At 40.0% G+C, this 17453-nt stretch overlaps 1 protein-coding gene across 5 annotated transcripts in view; it reads right to left on the reverse strand.

Annotated features, from left to right (window-relative positions):
- SATB1 (SATB homeobox 1) overlaps positions 1-17453 on the reverse strand; it is a 94235-nt gene that overhangs the window by 24830 nt on the left and 51952 nt on the right. For all 5 annotated transcript variants that reach the window (XM_074898089.1, XM_074898091.1, XM_074898090.1 and 2 more), the window contains 2 exons: positions 10885-11097; positions 2346-2501 (listed from right to left, as the gene is read on the reverse strand). In XM_074898089.1, coding sequence (XP_074754190.1) covers positions 2346-2501; positions 10885-11097 — 369 coding nt within the window. The remainder of the gene's footprint in view (positions 1-2345; positions 2502-10884; positions 11098-17453) is intronic.

Genomic DNA, 17453 nt, shown 5'->3' on the forward strand with positions numbered 1-17453 from the left:
CAGGATTTCCAGCTCTGGGCAGGAAACCAATATCCCCAAATTAAAAACAAAACAAAACAAAAACCAATGAACCTCTCTCAAGAGAGTTTCACTTAAAGAACATGTTTGATCAAGCCTCTTTTTGTGCAAGGGAGACTTCTTTGCCCTGAGAAATGTTTCTCTATACCATTGACAAGCAGAATTTTCTACAATACAGATATCTCCTTTAATATACATGGCCTTGCTACATATCTAAATCTTATTGATTTTCTGACTAGCAGTCAACTGGTTAGAGAAGACCCAATACATCCAGTTTACCTAAGAAGTTACTTGTGTAACTTGTCTAACACAAATGGCACTTTGGCTGACTACAGACCTGAAAGTTTGCTTAACATGTAAATTACCATTCCATTGCTTAAACTGGGGAGAACAATAATCTCTGAGAATACAGGCATAATCTCCACTATAAAAGGGAAAAGAACTATGTGGTTTTTGTTTTCTGTTGTTTTAGAAGCAAAAGTTTGTATAAGAATCTAAATTTTATACCAATATTCTAAAGAAACCTGTACTGCATCCTCTAGAAACTTGTGCTTCACTTTGATTACCTGTCTCTTTTAAAATCAGCATTGGAAGAGCTGCCCCACCTAGAAATTTTAAGACTACGCACTTAAATAAATATACTATCACATAAATTAGATCAGATCTAAATTATGTGGACTGATAGATTGGCTTCATACCTCAGTTTTGCACAGAACTGTAATGGAAAGGGGAAGGTGTAGAAAACGGACGGTTCTCTCACCCCAAGTCTTGACATGTAAATAAAGACATCTGAGGAGCACACAGGTTGGAAGCTGCTGTAACATTCTATCATAATTAGAAACATTTCAAGAGCCCTGTAATTTCCAATCAAAATTACAGTAATTTCCGATATACAAGCCATGATTCATGACAGAATTTTTACATTCCATGGGAGATTATAGTGGCCTGATGTATGACACACTGAGTACAGCACTAACATAAACAATTCAGTTTAATGTTTAAACAGCACTTGGTGTTTAGAATCCCACAATAAAAGAAACATATTATTGTAGAAATTATCACTTTGACAGTGATTGAAGGGTAGGCAGGCATGTGGCCTATAAAGCTATAATTTTTACAGTCCACAGCTTGAGTTTAATCATTTTGATATAACATTTTCAAAATATCGCTTTAAATGCTCCTTACAGCATATAACTTAAGAGACAACATCCTTTCTATACAATGAAATGGAGTAAACTCCAAAACACGAACAATGCAGAAGTCAAAAGTTAAAGACTGTTAAAAAGAAAACCAGCACTAAAATGCTGACAGCCCAAGAAACATCGGTCTGACTGATCATTATCAGCTTTCCCTGGAAGATGCTGCATTCTTCTAGGAAGCAATTTTAGAAAAGTAAAGGAATAGTGACTAAGTGGACTTAACATTTAATCTAACATGAAAATTCAACACTGGAAGCATTGGTGCCTTTACCGTTTCTTTCAAGCACTGTTATAATGTAGTTGTAGTCTTTCCGATTTCTCTATATATTTTTCCTTTACTTACTTCTTGAGTACATTCTCACTTAAATCAATGCTTTTTGCATACTCCAGTCATCTTTCTCAGAAGACGTCACTTTTGATAATCACACCCAACAAGCGCTTGCCGATTTCCCTCTTTTGCCACTAAACTTGACAGAAGTTCTTCAGTAGAAGAAAATAGGAAATGAAACTACAAAACAAAGGCTTAAAACTGAACATGCAATATGTAAGTATGCAGACAGATAGGTAACCAAGCAGTCACTGTATTCCACAAAGACCATACATGTTTTCTCAGATGTAACTTGTATAACTGCAATTTGTTGGTTGGGTTTGTTACTGCTGGTTTTGACATGGAGAGTGCTGCTCCATTTCCCTTGCACAGACTCACCAGTGGGTCTGACCAAATATTTCAGCAAAAACCAGAACCTCATCATTCCTCATTACAGCACATGTCATTGCAAAATACTAAAGCCTCGAGATTAATTCAGCAGCAACACACAGAGCTCGCCCATAGCTTTTGCCAGCTAAGAACTGATGAACCTGGTGCTTTCTGAGCCATGCAAGACCCATGGGTGTGCAGCGAAGGCATTTCGCTGCCAGGGAAGAGGGAGGGATGCATCTCGGGAAGCCGCTTCTGGTCAGGGGTAACCAGAGGTTACCTTAGGACTCAGCAAGGAGCTCCACGTTGGGGTACTGGGCTGGTGTGCTCACCCAGCCGCTTGCTGTAACTCACACAGAAACAGATCAAAACCGGGGCAGGAGGAAATAATCACACAGGACGGGGAGGCTGTTGCGCCCTGGGAGCTTTACCTGGCTTTTGGTTGCCGCAACCTTTGCAAACAGTGCTTGTGACACCTTAGCTCTCTTCATTTCCTGCTGAATCTCATCGTAAATGGAAGCATTAATGTTCATGGAATTATTTTCTGTTTTTCCATTCCTCTCTGTAGCAATAGTAGCAGTTTTGACCTAGAAAATATATTTTATGAGACATTTTTCATTATGAAAAAGTTATTTCCTTCTCTTTCCCTCCCCAAGTAGTTCCCCTTTCCATTTTATTCCTTTTATTCAATCTTGTTCTGATATTCTTTCAGCTTTTCAGAGACTTAACATTATAAGTTATCTGTGGTTCAGGCAACTGGGAAACAAGAAAATTCAGCATATTGTAACAAGTGAGAGCATGTGAAATATGAGTTATTATTAACTGACCACTGTGAATTTTAATGTCATAAAACAAATTAGGTGGAAACCTATCAAACAGTCTTGTAGAGACTTGTGAATCCTTACATGATTTCTTTGCTCCACACAAATTAAGTGAAAATTTTAAGTGCAGCATAAAAAAAATCTCTAATGAAATAAAAACCTGACAGATATATCTTGATTCATGCCTTATGTGCAGTGCACTCAAATGCATGATAATGTAGAAAAGTTGTGGCTTTAGATTTAAGTTTTTAAAATATTATCTTAGCAGTTTAATTCTTAATCTGTTTTTAAGAAAGTGATAGTTTAGAATAATGTATATTTTAAACACTCATTCATGAAATCAAGATAGGCCTTCTAAAAACTATTCATTCTAATTGTATTTCACTTACATACATCAAATATTTATTCTTCTTGCAGTCCAGGTTAAAAAAGAATAACATGAAAACAAGACAGAATGATTACACTACCACCGCTACGCTACATCTGCAGCATTAAGGAAAACAACAAAAAAATACATCAGTAGTGACATGATGTGCAGAATACTATTCTTTCCTTCATCCTCTGGAAATGACAGAAGTGATGTTTCAACACCAAGAATCATCCCACCAAGGTTACAGTGCAGTTTCTGCAATATCAGTTGAGAGGCACAAAAAATCAGCAGGTACTTAGCTTCTCCTACAATATTCTCAATAGTTAATGTCTTTCTTTAGCAGCTACTCTTGCAATGCTTGCCCAAGGTGAGTGGACCTAATGGACCACTTAACCCTAAAGTGGACCACAGGAAAGGAAAGACTGGATTTCTGCCAAGAACCCAGAAGGTGACCATGCTAAATCAAACCTTTAGATTTCGGTTCAGACCTACTGATTCGTACTAAGGTTGTTGACAGCTGAGTTAATTTAGCCATTCAGAAGTTACACATCTAGTCTAAATTAGTCATTCAGGCTACCTCTAAATCTAATGGACAGAGCTTGGCACTTTCAGAGGGTGATTCAGCCTACTCCTGAGTACGGGTCTAAACCCACACTTTCACTATCAGTTTAATCCAGTGCAAGTCAGCATCTTCCTGTGCTCTAATGTCCCTTGAGGTTCAAAGGGAAATCCTGACAACATGATAATTCATCTTCTAATCTCGCTCTCTATGAGATTTTATACGTCACAGGTCTCATGATACGAGAGTCAAAGGGTTTGGGCGAGAGATGTACTTAGGCAAATCATCAGCCCATTTTTTCCTAGAAATGTCATGCTCAATTTGTGTCAACTATCCTCCATAGTGGTTTTAAGATAAAATAATGGTAGACCAGAAACTGGGAGTGCATACCACTTTTGCTGAGCCTTATTTGTCTATCGGGTGTTTCAGGAGCTGTGCTAACACATGCCCATTAGCTGCAAGGGGCAAAACCCCAGCAAGAACAAGGCATCCACACACACTTCCACCTGCCTCCTTCTGGCAGGTATTAGCATTTTCTGGTGTCTGAAAACAGGTATCCTAAATAAAAAGGGAACGGAAGAACGTGGCATAAGGTTTATCCCATGATTTGCTTTCATCTGAAAGCAATCGGCAGCTTGAGGCATTTCCTTTTCTGCAGTCTGACATTTTACAGGTGACACTGCAGTAGAGGATGGCCAAGCCTGGGCCAATGGCGGCTCAGAAACATTTGAGCCTCCTCGCAGTGGGCAGCATAAGGAGCAGCACCACAAACCTCCCTTCTACCCACCACAGAGCAGGAAAATGCATGCCTCACACTGGGCAAATCAGCATGGGGCTGCAAGAGCAGGTGCATCTCCTGAACACCATACAGTGGAATTGTTTGAAAATTACAAAATCAGTGGCAATTTTATAACCTTTAAATGAAAAGGACTCGCTAAAAGATAACTGACAACCAATGGGGATGTTAAACATACCACTGGAAGACAGCCTTCTCTGCTTGCATGTAAAAATCAGGCTAAGCTAAATTATAAAATGAAAAAGAGATGGCTTTGTCAACACACCTTCTTGAACTTCTGGTTTAAAATTTGGAAAAGTTATTTTAGCCCTTCCCAAAGAAATATTTCTAACTTGTAACTAATCTTTGAGGGTCCTGATGGGAAGATGAGGAAACGAAGGTATTCAGCTAGCATACACAAGTCCATGGTACCTTTTGGGAAGGAAACACTGCTCTTGTGGTCCTGATCGAAATATGTCTCTCTTCTGTAAGCACACTGCCTTTCTGATTGCTACTCAGCTTCAAAACACAGCTTCATATTGCAGCAGTACTTCATAGACCAAATAACTGAGCTGTGGACACCCAGATCATCAAAAATCAAGACTCACACACCACGTTGGAGACATAATTTAAACTGCGCATCTTGGTACAAACTTTTCAATGCCCAATTTAATACAGATATGCATTTGACACAGGGGAATTACTGAAAATCCTCATTCTGGTTGGCAAATTACATCTATCTTTATACAGGTACAAAAAACTTAACAGCATCTAATATGTCACTGAAGTTAAAACAAACAAACAAAACTCTGTTGCCTTCTGTTGATAATGAATTTGGAAGTGAACAACAGAAAACACTTCTATCTGCATCAAAAAGCCATATTAGCCCAAAGAACTTCAGGAGAATAAAAGTCTTAAAGTTATAAAATTATAAATTTGGGGATTATCAAGAGTTGTTGTTCACAGCCATACCCTCTCCCTCTCTAATTTACATCATTGGCCAAGTACAAAAATTCTTTCCCACCTCTTAATAATTTCTCTTTAAAGATCAGGTATAGACTGTGGCTGGATTGGATGGACCATTGGTCTGCTCTGGTCTGATGAATTCCATGCAATAATGCTAATTAACCTCTTGGAGAATATCCATACATAAAATCGTTTCATAATTTATACATAGCAAGCATCTAGGCTGTTGTGTTGAATTTAGAATTGAGTTCAAGACAGAGGCTGTTTGAAGCTGGGTTGAAAAAACACCCTCCTCCTCAAAAAAACCCAACAGAAAACAAAAAAGCCCTCAATGGTGCAACTTTGGGACTTGGGAGAGGAGGTGGAAAAAGTATTCATTTTGGAGAGAAAAACAAAACAAAACATAATCTCTCATCTCATCCACACTTAAGCATAACCTCCCACCCCACCCACGCTTATAGCCACATTTTCTGGTTAGGAAAGAAACCACAGATCAGCTAATTTTTTTTTTTTTTTTTACAGTAACCAAATTTTGCAAACTCTAACTGAACAGGGGAGCATTATTTTACAAATGTAGCACACCGTGAATCAGAAATTCATTTGGCCATTTTCCTAACAACCAATTACTCTTTTAAAAATACTTGGAAAAAAAGTAAGACATCCATCCCTCTCGGTCTGCCTAGATAGATCTTCTTATCAAATAAGATTGATTACAGTAACAAGAAGTTCTGGATTAATTCAATTTTCCTAAACAAAGGAGAGGTTGTTACAGAAGGGATAACCAATCTGAAGAGGTTTACGCAAACATGGAAGCTCATTTCTTCCCCATCAAAACTGAAACACAAAAATCTTTTATAACACATTCTCATAAGTACTGTTTTAGCTTGGGAACAAAAATCTTCTTTAATCCTGGTTTAGCTTTTAATATTACATCGTACATTAAAATTCATAAAGTAGTTCATTCCAGGCAAAACAAACTACTTTTCAGTTCTGCTCTGCAAATAGCACAGGAGGTACAATAAATGCTGTTGCTTTCAGAACAGCTTTTATCAGGACAAGGTTTACTACTCCATTATTATAGTGGCGCCTGGAAGTGCAGTTATAGTTAAGTGTCAGGGTTTCCATTAACTCTCTTCCATGGTGGCTTTTGCGGGGCGGGGGGGGAGGGGGGGGGAAGGGTTGCATTTATTATTTTGTTCATTTTTACTTTCATTAAAATGCAATTTGGCTCAAAGACTATCAACCTAAATCTCAAATTTTGCAGACTTAAAAATAAAAATGGTGCTAGTGGTGACGTACGGCATGTGCATGTGTTTGAATGCCAGGACTCCACCAGGAGCTGCGTTCCTGGCAATGGAGGTTCACTGGTCCTCAAACACCAGCAAAGTAGTGTCCTCTTCAAGACCAGTCTTTCAGGAGTGGCATCCTATCTCTGGGACCCAAGCTGAAATTGCTTAACATGAAGGAACTGTAATTTATCTGTAGTCAGAGAGAGGCCAGGATTATATTTATATTTAATTAAAAATGAAGGTTTTTTTGTCAATTGAGTACCCAGAACCATGACTCATGCAAGATTTGTGGATACTTCTTAAAACATTGCCTTGTTAAAATTATATTCTGCTCTTGATGTTACATGGACTCTGTTTTCACACAGGGTGATGATGGGCCCCAAGAGTTAGCAGAAATTTTCTTTGGGGACTATGAATGGTAAGAAGGATTTCTTCCCCAGTTCTGCTGAAATGGAGATTACTTGTCCTGAGAAGGAAGTGTTTATAACTGCAGGATGGCCAACAAGCTTTAAACAGAATATTTTGGAAAAGAAAATCTGTGACTTGGTCACCTGTCTTCATCCTCCCCCCAAGTTGTACTAAGGAGGAGGGAGTCCTCTTCCCCTCACACACCAAACTGCTCTGATGAGAGGAAGAAGCCGTCCCTAGCACCTCCCTGGGGAAATCCATCTACCCTGAACACAGCTCCACAGTCAACTTCCTCTGAAGTACCTCCACATCCTCTCATTCCCACAGAAAGTGTAATAGACTCATCCTTCGAACTTCACTTAGGAATACCCAGAAAGAACCTCTGTGGGGTAATCTGCAAGATGAAGGTGTTGAAAAAGGGAAAAAAAAAAAAAAAAAGAAATAGACCAAAAAAAAGACTTTTTTTCCTTCCTTCTAGGTTGGAGAGGTTGAACTTCTCTAAGCAGTACGTACCTGATGGAGATGCTAACCTCTATAAACTCCACTGCCCCAGGAAAGAGCCTGCCAGACAGGCATCTGCCCCAGGAGGTGGCAAGATGAACAACATCCAAGGGAAAAATCCTTGTGTACGCCGTTTCCTCGCGCTTAGTCTGCCAGTGTGGAAGGTAGTAGCAGACTTTTACAACTTGACCAGCTTAGAGGGCTATACGCGTATCCCAAAAGCTTATGCATTAGAGGCTAATGATTTCAATTAAAAAAAGAAAAAGTAATATTTTGCTTTTTTAAGTCAGAGAGAAAGAGAGAAGTAAGGGGGACAAAGAGCTTCTTAAAGGATTTCAAAAAAGAATTGGAAACAATCCAGATACATTAGCTCAAGTAGCAACTAGTAAGAATGCTGTAAAAATGAGATAAATTCAACACAGTTCCTACTAACTCAGGCACCAGGGTTTATGCTTGGTGAGTTTCTACTATCCTATCAGACCTCCAAGGTCACGCTTTCTGTTTTTGCATGCAACAGTATGCAAAATTCACACAGAACGAGCTCAGCTGCTAAATGGTTAAGTCTGCTCTACTGTCTGGCCACCAGTTGGCAACACAAAAATGCAAAATAGATCCCTTTCAGGATGTTTATTTTCACATCCTTCCGAAACTGATAACTTGCAATTGCAAAATAAACCTTCATGTGTGGCATATTAGCTCCCATTTTTCATGGTTTCATAGTTTAATTGTTTCAAATGTTACACTGGTCTAAAGATTTAATATTAAATATGTTGGCTCTTGCGTAAATTCTGTTGTCAGGATAAACGGTCTGTTTTGTCTTTCAATGGTTATCCAAGAAGCTCACAGCTAAACTGGAAAAATATGCTGTATTCCTGTACAGTGAACTTTAAATAATTGCTTATAATAAATTTAGTACTAAGGACGCTAGTAGTTTTATTTCCTTAGTATCAAATATTCAATAAACTGTGGACATTCGGGGGATATCAGAGTAGTAGTTTGCATTAATAATTTTGCAGTATCCTGACTATAATTTATTTCTGTTACGATTTGTAAAGTTATACTTGCCAGTTCAAGAACTAGGATAATTTTGTTATTATTTCCAACATTAAGTATTGTACTTATGTTACCAACACAGATACTTCAACTTTCAGACTTAGGGCTCTGAACGCTTAGTAGCAGGTAGAAAGTGTTACACAATTTTATAGGTGGGTAATTCTGGCAACATGTAAGGTCGCACAGAATCCCAGCTCAGAGGTTACTACATCGTTAGTCCATCCACTAGGTAAAGCGCCTATGTTTTGCTGAATGACAGAGAACAACATAACAACTAGAAAAATAACTGTTTTGTTCTGCAGACCTCAAGTATTAGTCTATATGGTTTCCTTGTTAACCTGTTTTCCTTTTGAAAAGGATCAAAACAAAACCGTATGCTGTTTCCACTTTGAACCGTCGCAATTAGGTTAACTATACTCCTGACTCCCACTAAAAAAATGAAATGTAATTATGAACAAGAGCACAACAGAGACAGATAGATCCCCCCACTCCAGCCCCTAAATTTGGACTTACAGTATGTTTTGTCAGTTAAGAAAACCCCTAAGTCTCGCTTTCTTTCTGGCTGCAAGGGATTTATACAGTTTAAAGTGTGAATTAAAACCAATACAAGGACTACCTCTGGCTTGACATCCTTCTGGAAGGTCCTGTAATTAACTCTGTTCTTTAGCTGTGAAATTGCCCAAGACCACTTGAGACAGAGTGAGACATTACCTTGGCAGAAAGAGATAAGTTAAGAAGGAGGGTTAGCCTTTGCTCTGAATTACCTGGGCTGTGGGAGCAGGTACAGATATTAAAAGAAACTCAAATGTTATTTTAAACACACGTTATCTATATTTAATTATTTCCCACTAAAACGTTACTATGTAAATAGATTCTCATCCTTTATCTTGAAGAGTATCTTTAGTGGATTTCACAGACTGAACTCAGTTAGTGATAACAAAAGTAGACCATTAGCACAGTCTGTTCTTTCTGCTAAAAATTTTTTTCTCTTCTCGTGAAAAGTACTGCAGCAGGTCAAAGTGATCTTCTGTCCTCCCTTTTCCTACAATTTTGTTATTTGTTACTTTAGTGTGGTCCTTAGTATCCATTAGCTGCAGGAAAAGAAGAAAAATAATCTTGAGGAATTTATAGCGTTCAGAATGGGTATGGAATATAGTCATAGGCACAAGTCTAAGCCTGGTTAGCAAAAAACTGCACTGTGTGTTTATATACCCAACCATCATAAAATTCCTACAATCCCAAAGCCTTGCTTTGTATAGCAAATCTGGACTGTGTATACAACATGATTCCCACATATCTGCAGATCGGTTTGTTTTATCTTTGCATAGGTATGGACCCTGAGCCACAGCAATGCAGAGTATTTCAGAAAACATACAGCTTTTTGAGTGTTTCATTCACAACCATGTCTCTTCTTTGTGGAAATCCTGGGCATTCCTATGGCTCACACCTGTAATTTTCATGTACTCTAAAACCAGCATCAGAGTTTCCTTGGCAGACACGAGGACTACAACACTGAATTTCTGGAGCCCACTCTATCAGATAATTTTATAATTTGGGGAGAATTAAACCTATAGTCCCACTAGATTTTACAGAAATCAAAAGGAGTTTCATTTGAACAAATACTAAATGAAGCTTTAATGAACATATCCAAATCTTTCAGAGCAATGGATATAGCAAGTCTGTTATGTTATCCAGTTGTCAGCTTGACCTGGTAAAAGTGTGCCCAGCATTTTGGGATGGAGTCTTCTCTCCCTCATCCATTTAGTTTTACCTGTTCGTTTTCTGGAAGATAATTTCTAAGGCAATACGATGTAGTCATACTTCTGCTTTCATTCCCAGTCAGTTCAGTGGTCCAAATCCTTCAAAATCCCTATTTGAACCTCTAACATTAAAAACAACACCTGAGAATTATAGGAAAAAAAAAGACAGCTAAAAGCCAGCATCTTCCAGGCCCAGAAAAGCTCGTAGCTCAATAAAACGAGCAGAACATCTGTAGGGACCATAATGGATAGAATTCATCTTAAAACTAGAAAATAGGTAGTAATAAACTGCTACTATCATCCATTATATTTCTTAAATTTAATTTGTGATATGCACTACAAATAACAATTCTACGAGCGTTTAAAAATGTAACAGTAAAAGCTTTCTTCTCTTTAAGCAAGGTATCACCCAGCAGGACTGTGAGAAAACGCAATGAGCAAATCTCAAAGAGAGAGAGAGTGGTTTACTTGTGGAGGCCGGCTAGGCGGTGTGCTTATTAGAGGTGCGGGGCCCATTGCAGAGGCTGCATTCAAGCTCCTTTCCCTTTCATCCTGGTAAATTCGATCTCGTTCGGCTTCTGGCAGCTGCAAGAAGTTCTGCATAGCCCGAAGGTTTACCAGTAAGGACTGTGAGGCAGTCTTGGGATCCTCTTCCTTTCGGAGGATTTCTGAGAGCAAGCCCTGTAGGGAAGGAATAAAAAAATACACTGGGGAGTTAGCCTAGGTGAGTTGCCTGTAAAACTTTGCTCTGCAACATCACTGCTTATCAGTCCTCTTTCTTCTTTCCACTGGGCTGAGAACGAGGGCATCAAATGCACTATTCACTCCACATAGGAATATATTAATGGCTTTTTAGGTAGCAGAGAAGAGAGCCTCAATTGTACCCTTAATTTTATTAAGCATCTGTTTTACATAGAACATAAACTGAATCTGCCTAATAGGTCTCCTTCCTTTTACTGGCTTAACTTGCCATGAAATCTTTCACAGCCGACAGACAATCACAAGACATTAAGAATAAGTGAAATACAGATAGAGGCATGACACTGGGGTGTTCTCAGGCTTCCCAGACAAAACACATAGCCAACCTAAAAAAATAGCTCTCCACATTTCTAGCAACTTAAACAGCTCTTTGAAAGGAAGTGGTATTTCACAACTAATCTGAGACAATAAACTTGCAAAGTTCCTGAAGTACTGCTGAACTGACTCAGGTCCATAGTTTTTATAAGTCAGTATTTTCTTTTGAGAGTTGCATACTGGAGTTTAACAACAAGTGAGGAAACTCACTGTTGGATCCCAGTCCATCGCCTGGGTTATATATTTGAGCACCTGCTGTGCAGATCCCATTTCCTAAGTCCATTTACCATTGTTGTCCTCTGACCACTTTCAGAGTCCAGCCACGATAGATAAAGTGAGCACTGGGGAGTGAGAGGAAACCCACATAGAGGGCATCCGTAGCAGTGAGCCAGAGATGGGCAGGCTGCAGGCAATAGCATGCCGCCAGCAGCTTGTACAGATCACACCAGGTTTCCTATGTGATCATTTCATCTCAGTTCTCAGCAATGGAGCAGGTCTGGTGGCCTGGGACACCTCATTACTCTAAAAGATGAAATATTTATGAACCCCTGAGTGCAACAACTTTAACGTCAACAGGTTTTTGAAAATTCCCCCCTGCCAAATTCTCCTTTTAAGTATGTCAGGCATACAAAATGCTCTACTGTCTTGAAGTAACAAGGTGATAATAAGAAAACTAACTTTAGCAAAAGCAAATGTGAACTTCTTTTTAGAATAAATGCTGTTGCCATGCTGGGACAAGGAGAGGGTTCATACGAGAGGCTTTTATTGCTAGTGTAACGAGGGAACAAGGATGTGATTTTAAAGAAATAACACAACCCAGTATTTCTTTTCCTAAAGAACTTTTGTAGGTTATTTGGGATAATGGAAGGGTGAACATAGGGAGGGAGGCAGGCAATAAAAATCCTAAAATTAAGAGAGGCAATCCTGACTGAAGATATCCTTTCCTAGGGGAGTGCAACAGAAAGCTACAGCCCAAGCATCAGCCTCCTCTGTAGGGAAGTCTGATGCTCACAGCACCTATGGAAGTTGTCACCTCTCTCAGAGTCAAAAACCCCTTATGAGGGTGCTGCTACAAAGCCACTGCACTCAGGCAGCTGTGCTTAGGTAGGGTCAGAGCCCACCTAGTGCGGCTTTGAGCTCTGCATTTGCCCAGTCACCCCTCCATCTCTCGGGGGCGATGAGGACAGAGGTTCTAATCACTACCCTGGGGCCAGTGTGGTCCTCATGGCCCTGCCTGTGCTTGCACACATAAGAGGGAAATGGGATGGAAAACACAAAGAGTGTTTTCCAAAGCAGTAAACTTGAAAAAAAATCTGGAGGAGGATTAAAAAAAAAAAAAAAATCCTAGGGGATACTTTCTTACCACTATCCCTCCTCTCTTCTGGTATCCAGGCAGAAACTACTCAGAAGGTAAATAAATGTGTTACAGACGAAAGTGGCATTTGGATAAGTCTTAAATTTTTTCGTAATGATTAGTCTAAGAATAAATTCATTTATTAGCAAATATGGAAATTAATTTCTCATCTACCATTTTTTTCTACTTCTGGGTACTCAACTGTTACCATTGCTTGTCAGTGGTAGGGTTACACAACCCATCCTCCACGGGAGGCAAAAAATTATTCTGTGCTACTGGACACAAGGCAAAGCTGTCTGCAGAGCACAGGATATATGATGGAGGTAGGTGTAAACACATGTGATTTCTGACTCTTTACTGTGCTTAAAACAGCCACACCAGGATTAAAAAGAAGAAAGAAAAACTAAACTCAAGTGGACTGATCACTGGCAGGAGAGGAGACTCCTTACTAACAGCCAGCCTACTGTCAGCCACAGGAAATGTCCCTGAAAAATACTTTAGCCCATCACAGAAAATATTTGCTTGTATAAGCCTTTGCCACATAGTGTGCAGCTAAAAAAAGCAGAAAAGGCTGTTTTTCTTGTATAACTTTCCCCCCCTCACTGAAATATGTAAACAAAGAAAATTGGGGTTTGTATTTTTCCTGCGTTCATCAGTATAACCATTGCTGCAGGACACCTCTTGGTGATTAGAAATGCCATTAAGTATTCATTCCCCTCTCCTTCCCCCATCACTGCCATGACTCTTTGCATGAGCTGAGAGCAGAGCAGAGGACACAGATGCAGAGAGAGGAGGGGAGATGAGAGATCAGGGAGAAGGCAAGGAGGAGGTGTTTGCTTCTTAGGAGCTTTGAACCTAAAGGTCAGAATATGTGAGGAAATAACATGAAAAATAAAGTGTAATACCATGTGCAGGCAAGGCGTTACAATACAATTTGCCTGCTTTGAATATTACTTCATTGCCACTGCTTCAATTTTCTTAGCACAAAACTTCAGCTGAAGATTGTTAGACAAGATGTAAAATGGGAAAATCCTAGAAAGAAAACACCAGCTCTCACATCCTGCCCCAAGCTGATGGGCAGAGATGTACTGTTCATTTTACCAGGCCTGAACTGGTTTGCCGAGATACAAGTCCTGGTGTAATCTCCTGATATTGTACCTCAGGTTGCATGAAAATTAAAATGCTGTTTTGCACAGAGATTACAAACACAGGCTCAGAGTCTTCCTCACTGTTCCTCCCTTGTACTATTTTCACACTGGAAATGTATTTTCTTAAAATATTACTAGGTCCCATTGAAAAAAGAAAGTTTACATGTCATCACAAGTATAATTATTAATTGCACAAAAATGTTCAATAAATATTATCAGGGCTTTCAAAAGCTAATTATGAATTCTTTAAAAATTGATATAAATGAAAGTGTCTGCCAATATGAACAAAAACACTGCCTGTCTGGCCCCCAGTTTGTCTCCTCTTTGAACATAATCACTGATTCAAACAGATTTTATCAGCCTGACAGAACTTCAAAGCTCCCAGAAGAAAAATGCAATTTGCCCAAACCTCCCCAAAACAAGCAGAACATCCCTGAGTGCTATCCCTTTCCATTGAAGGGTGCTCTCATCCCATGTCCAGGTGGAAGATTATTTGCAAGCTCCACCCACAAGCCTGGATCCCTGCCAAGTAAGTTACAAGCAGACACATTTATCTATGTCGCTTAGTAGCAAGAGGAGAGCTGTCATGATAGTGTAATAGCACCTTTTTACCTTTTATTCAATAGTGATATGGATAGTGTGCTTTTTCTTAAATTACACTACGAAGAATTATATGAATACAGTGGCAATTTCTGTTATACTTAAGCAGGCAAATTTCTCTCTACCACATAATTTACAGAACTCAAATTCAATAAAACATTACATGATGGTCCATTACTGTTATCAATTTTGAATAATCCATCTTCATTTTTCATTTTACTGGAAAATAAAGTGTGCCAAAGACAAAGTGGAAGAAAGAAAAAGTGCCTCAGAAGGTGGTTTGTGTAAACTTAGATTTTGTTTTAAAATTACACAGAGCCGTTTACTGCATCCAAGTGTTCTCCCTCAAAATAGCAATTGCCCAGAATTAGCATGAGCACTGTCCTAAATACACAGAATTTTTCACGTATGAGAAAAGGCATTATACATGAACGAAAGGCAATGTATCCTGGCAGCTAATATTTTAAACAAGCATGGGGGTGAAGTAGAAAGGAGGGGGAGAGAAAAGGTATCTGACAGAAACACTGCGAAGTACTCAGAAACCTTGAGATGAAAAACTGTCACTGGTGGGAAGAAGAAAAATTACAATAGTCAGACATGGCAAAAGCAGCAAAAAGCACTCCCCCTCCTTTCACGAAGATGGAGCTGAGAGGTCACCTCCGTACAGCAGCACTCAAGTTCATGTAGCAAATGTTATGGTTGAAAGCATACACAAACAGAGACAGGCAGCCCCAAGTTACAGTTCCAACCACAACCACGACTAACACAATTCCTTGCTCGCGCAGTGCATCTACTCCACTCCACCATGCACCAGGTTACGCTACGTCTTCAAGTCAAATGTCAGACTTGCTTGTGGGAACCCAAACTTTCCATTTCCTGACTCATGTTTACATTTACAAACTCATGACAGAAATGGTAGAGGAGTTTGTTTGTTTAGGGCTTCAAAGGTGGTTCTGCCAAACAAACACCGATGCTCCACTCCAGCTCCCTCAAGAAGAACAAAAAGTACTGGCAACAAATCCTGGCTTGCGTGGCCAGCAGGAACAGGGAAGGGATCTTACCCCTGTACTCGGCACTGGTGAGGCCACCCCTCGATTCCTGTGTTCAGTTTTGGGCCCCTCACTACAAAAAGGACATTGAATGACTCGAGTGTGTCCAGAGAAGGGCAACGGAGCTGGTGCAGGGTCTGGAGCACAGGTCGTACGGGGAACGGCTGAGGGAACTGGGGGTGTTCAGTCTGGAGAAGAGGAGGCTGAGGGGAGACCTCATCGCCCTCTACAGCTGCCTGAAAGGAGGGTGCAGGGAGCTGGGGATGAGTCTCCTGAACCAAGTAACAAGCGATAGGACAAGAAGGAATGGCCTCAAATTGTGCCAGGGAAGGTTTAGACTGGATATTAGGAAGTATTTCTTTCCAGAAGGGGTTGTTAGGCGTTGGAATGGGCTGCCCGGGGAGGTGGTGGAGTCCCCATCCCTGGAGGTGTTTAAGAGTAGGCTCGACATAGCGCTGAGGGATATGGTGTAGCTGGGAACTGTCAGTGTGAGGTTAATGGTTGGACTAGATGGTCTTCAAGGTCTTTTCCAACCTAGACAATTCTGTGATTCTTTGAAAGCAGAGAACCTCCCAGTTTAAGTGCAAATTTGCAGGAGTAGGCTGAGCCTCTCTGCTGATGGGAGGTCGTGGCAGAGGCTGGCACAGGGCACCATACTTTGTGGTGCTGCCCCGATGTATCGGTGGCATCACCCCATGGGCTGTTTGGTGCCACCCAGGCCAGTGAGCTGATGACAAATGCCATTTTCTGGCCAGCAAAGTGCAGGAAAATATTGAACTCGCTCTTTCAAGAGAGCGGAGGTGTCTGAACAGTGCACTGTCATCAGCTGGAAAAAATACTATGTTTATTAATTTGGTCAAATGGTAACTGAAACATAACTAGCTCAATTTACCAAAATTACCCTAGCAAACAGAGAGACCAGTAGAAACATTGGTAGCCATGCTTGAGGTGAAACTCAGATCTGCTAGCACAAATCCTGACTCAACAAACTTTTCCACAAAGAAATGCTAAACAAGATTCAGCCTGTTTCTTTGCAGCCAGTGAGCTGGAATTGCAACTGCTGAAGGACAAATAAAACTTCAGACACCACTGCATTCTGAAGCCTTCCTAGAAGGACCACTGTGAAATTTCTCATGGGAAGAGGTGCTCCACCGCCCGAAACTGTTTCTTCTCCCTACAGCAACTGGTGCCTGTATAGATGTTAATTTTCATTCAAGTTATAACTACCTGGACTCCTCTTTGATTAAACTTTGCAAGGTACATTCCTGGGAACTACACATTTTTGAAACTACCATTTTGAATTTAAGGGTAGGGGAGGATTTAAGAAGATATTAAGGATACCCTTTCAATTTTCTGAGGTGTGGCTGAGGGGTTTTTTCTGTCTTACAAATAGATGATAATTAAGAAAAAGACACCCACCCTATTTTTCAGAATTAATTTTACCAAATTCTTTCCTTTGAGCTGGGAAGAGGTAGAAATACTTCTGGTCAACTTTTTTTGTTCCCAAATCAAAAGTGCTTGAAAATTAGGGCCAAGTGTTGAATTACCAAACTAAGCTGGTAGAACCCACCCTTCCCATCCCAAATCACCACCAAATTCTGTATTCATATTGAAGAGCACAAGTCTGTAAAACAAGAGGTGCCAACATCTTTAGCCAACTCCACCAAAGTCCATTTTTATTGGCAAAACATTAAGCTAAAGTTTATAGTTCACTTCCTTCCTTAACTTTTATGCTGAAAGCAAATCTCTCCCCTCATCTGAAACTGTATCTCAGCATGAGGGTTTTTTTGCACAGAACTCCTAACCGATTTC

The sequence above is a fragment of the Athene noctua genome, chromosome 2 (assembly GCF_965140245.1).
Source record: "Athene noctua chromosome 2, bAthNoc1.hap1.1, whole genome shotgun sequence".
Lineage (NCBI taxonomy): Eukaryota > Metazoa > Chordata > Aves > Strigiformes > Strigidae > Athene > Athene noctua.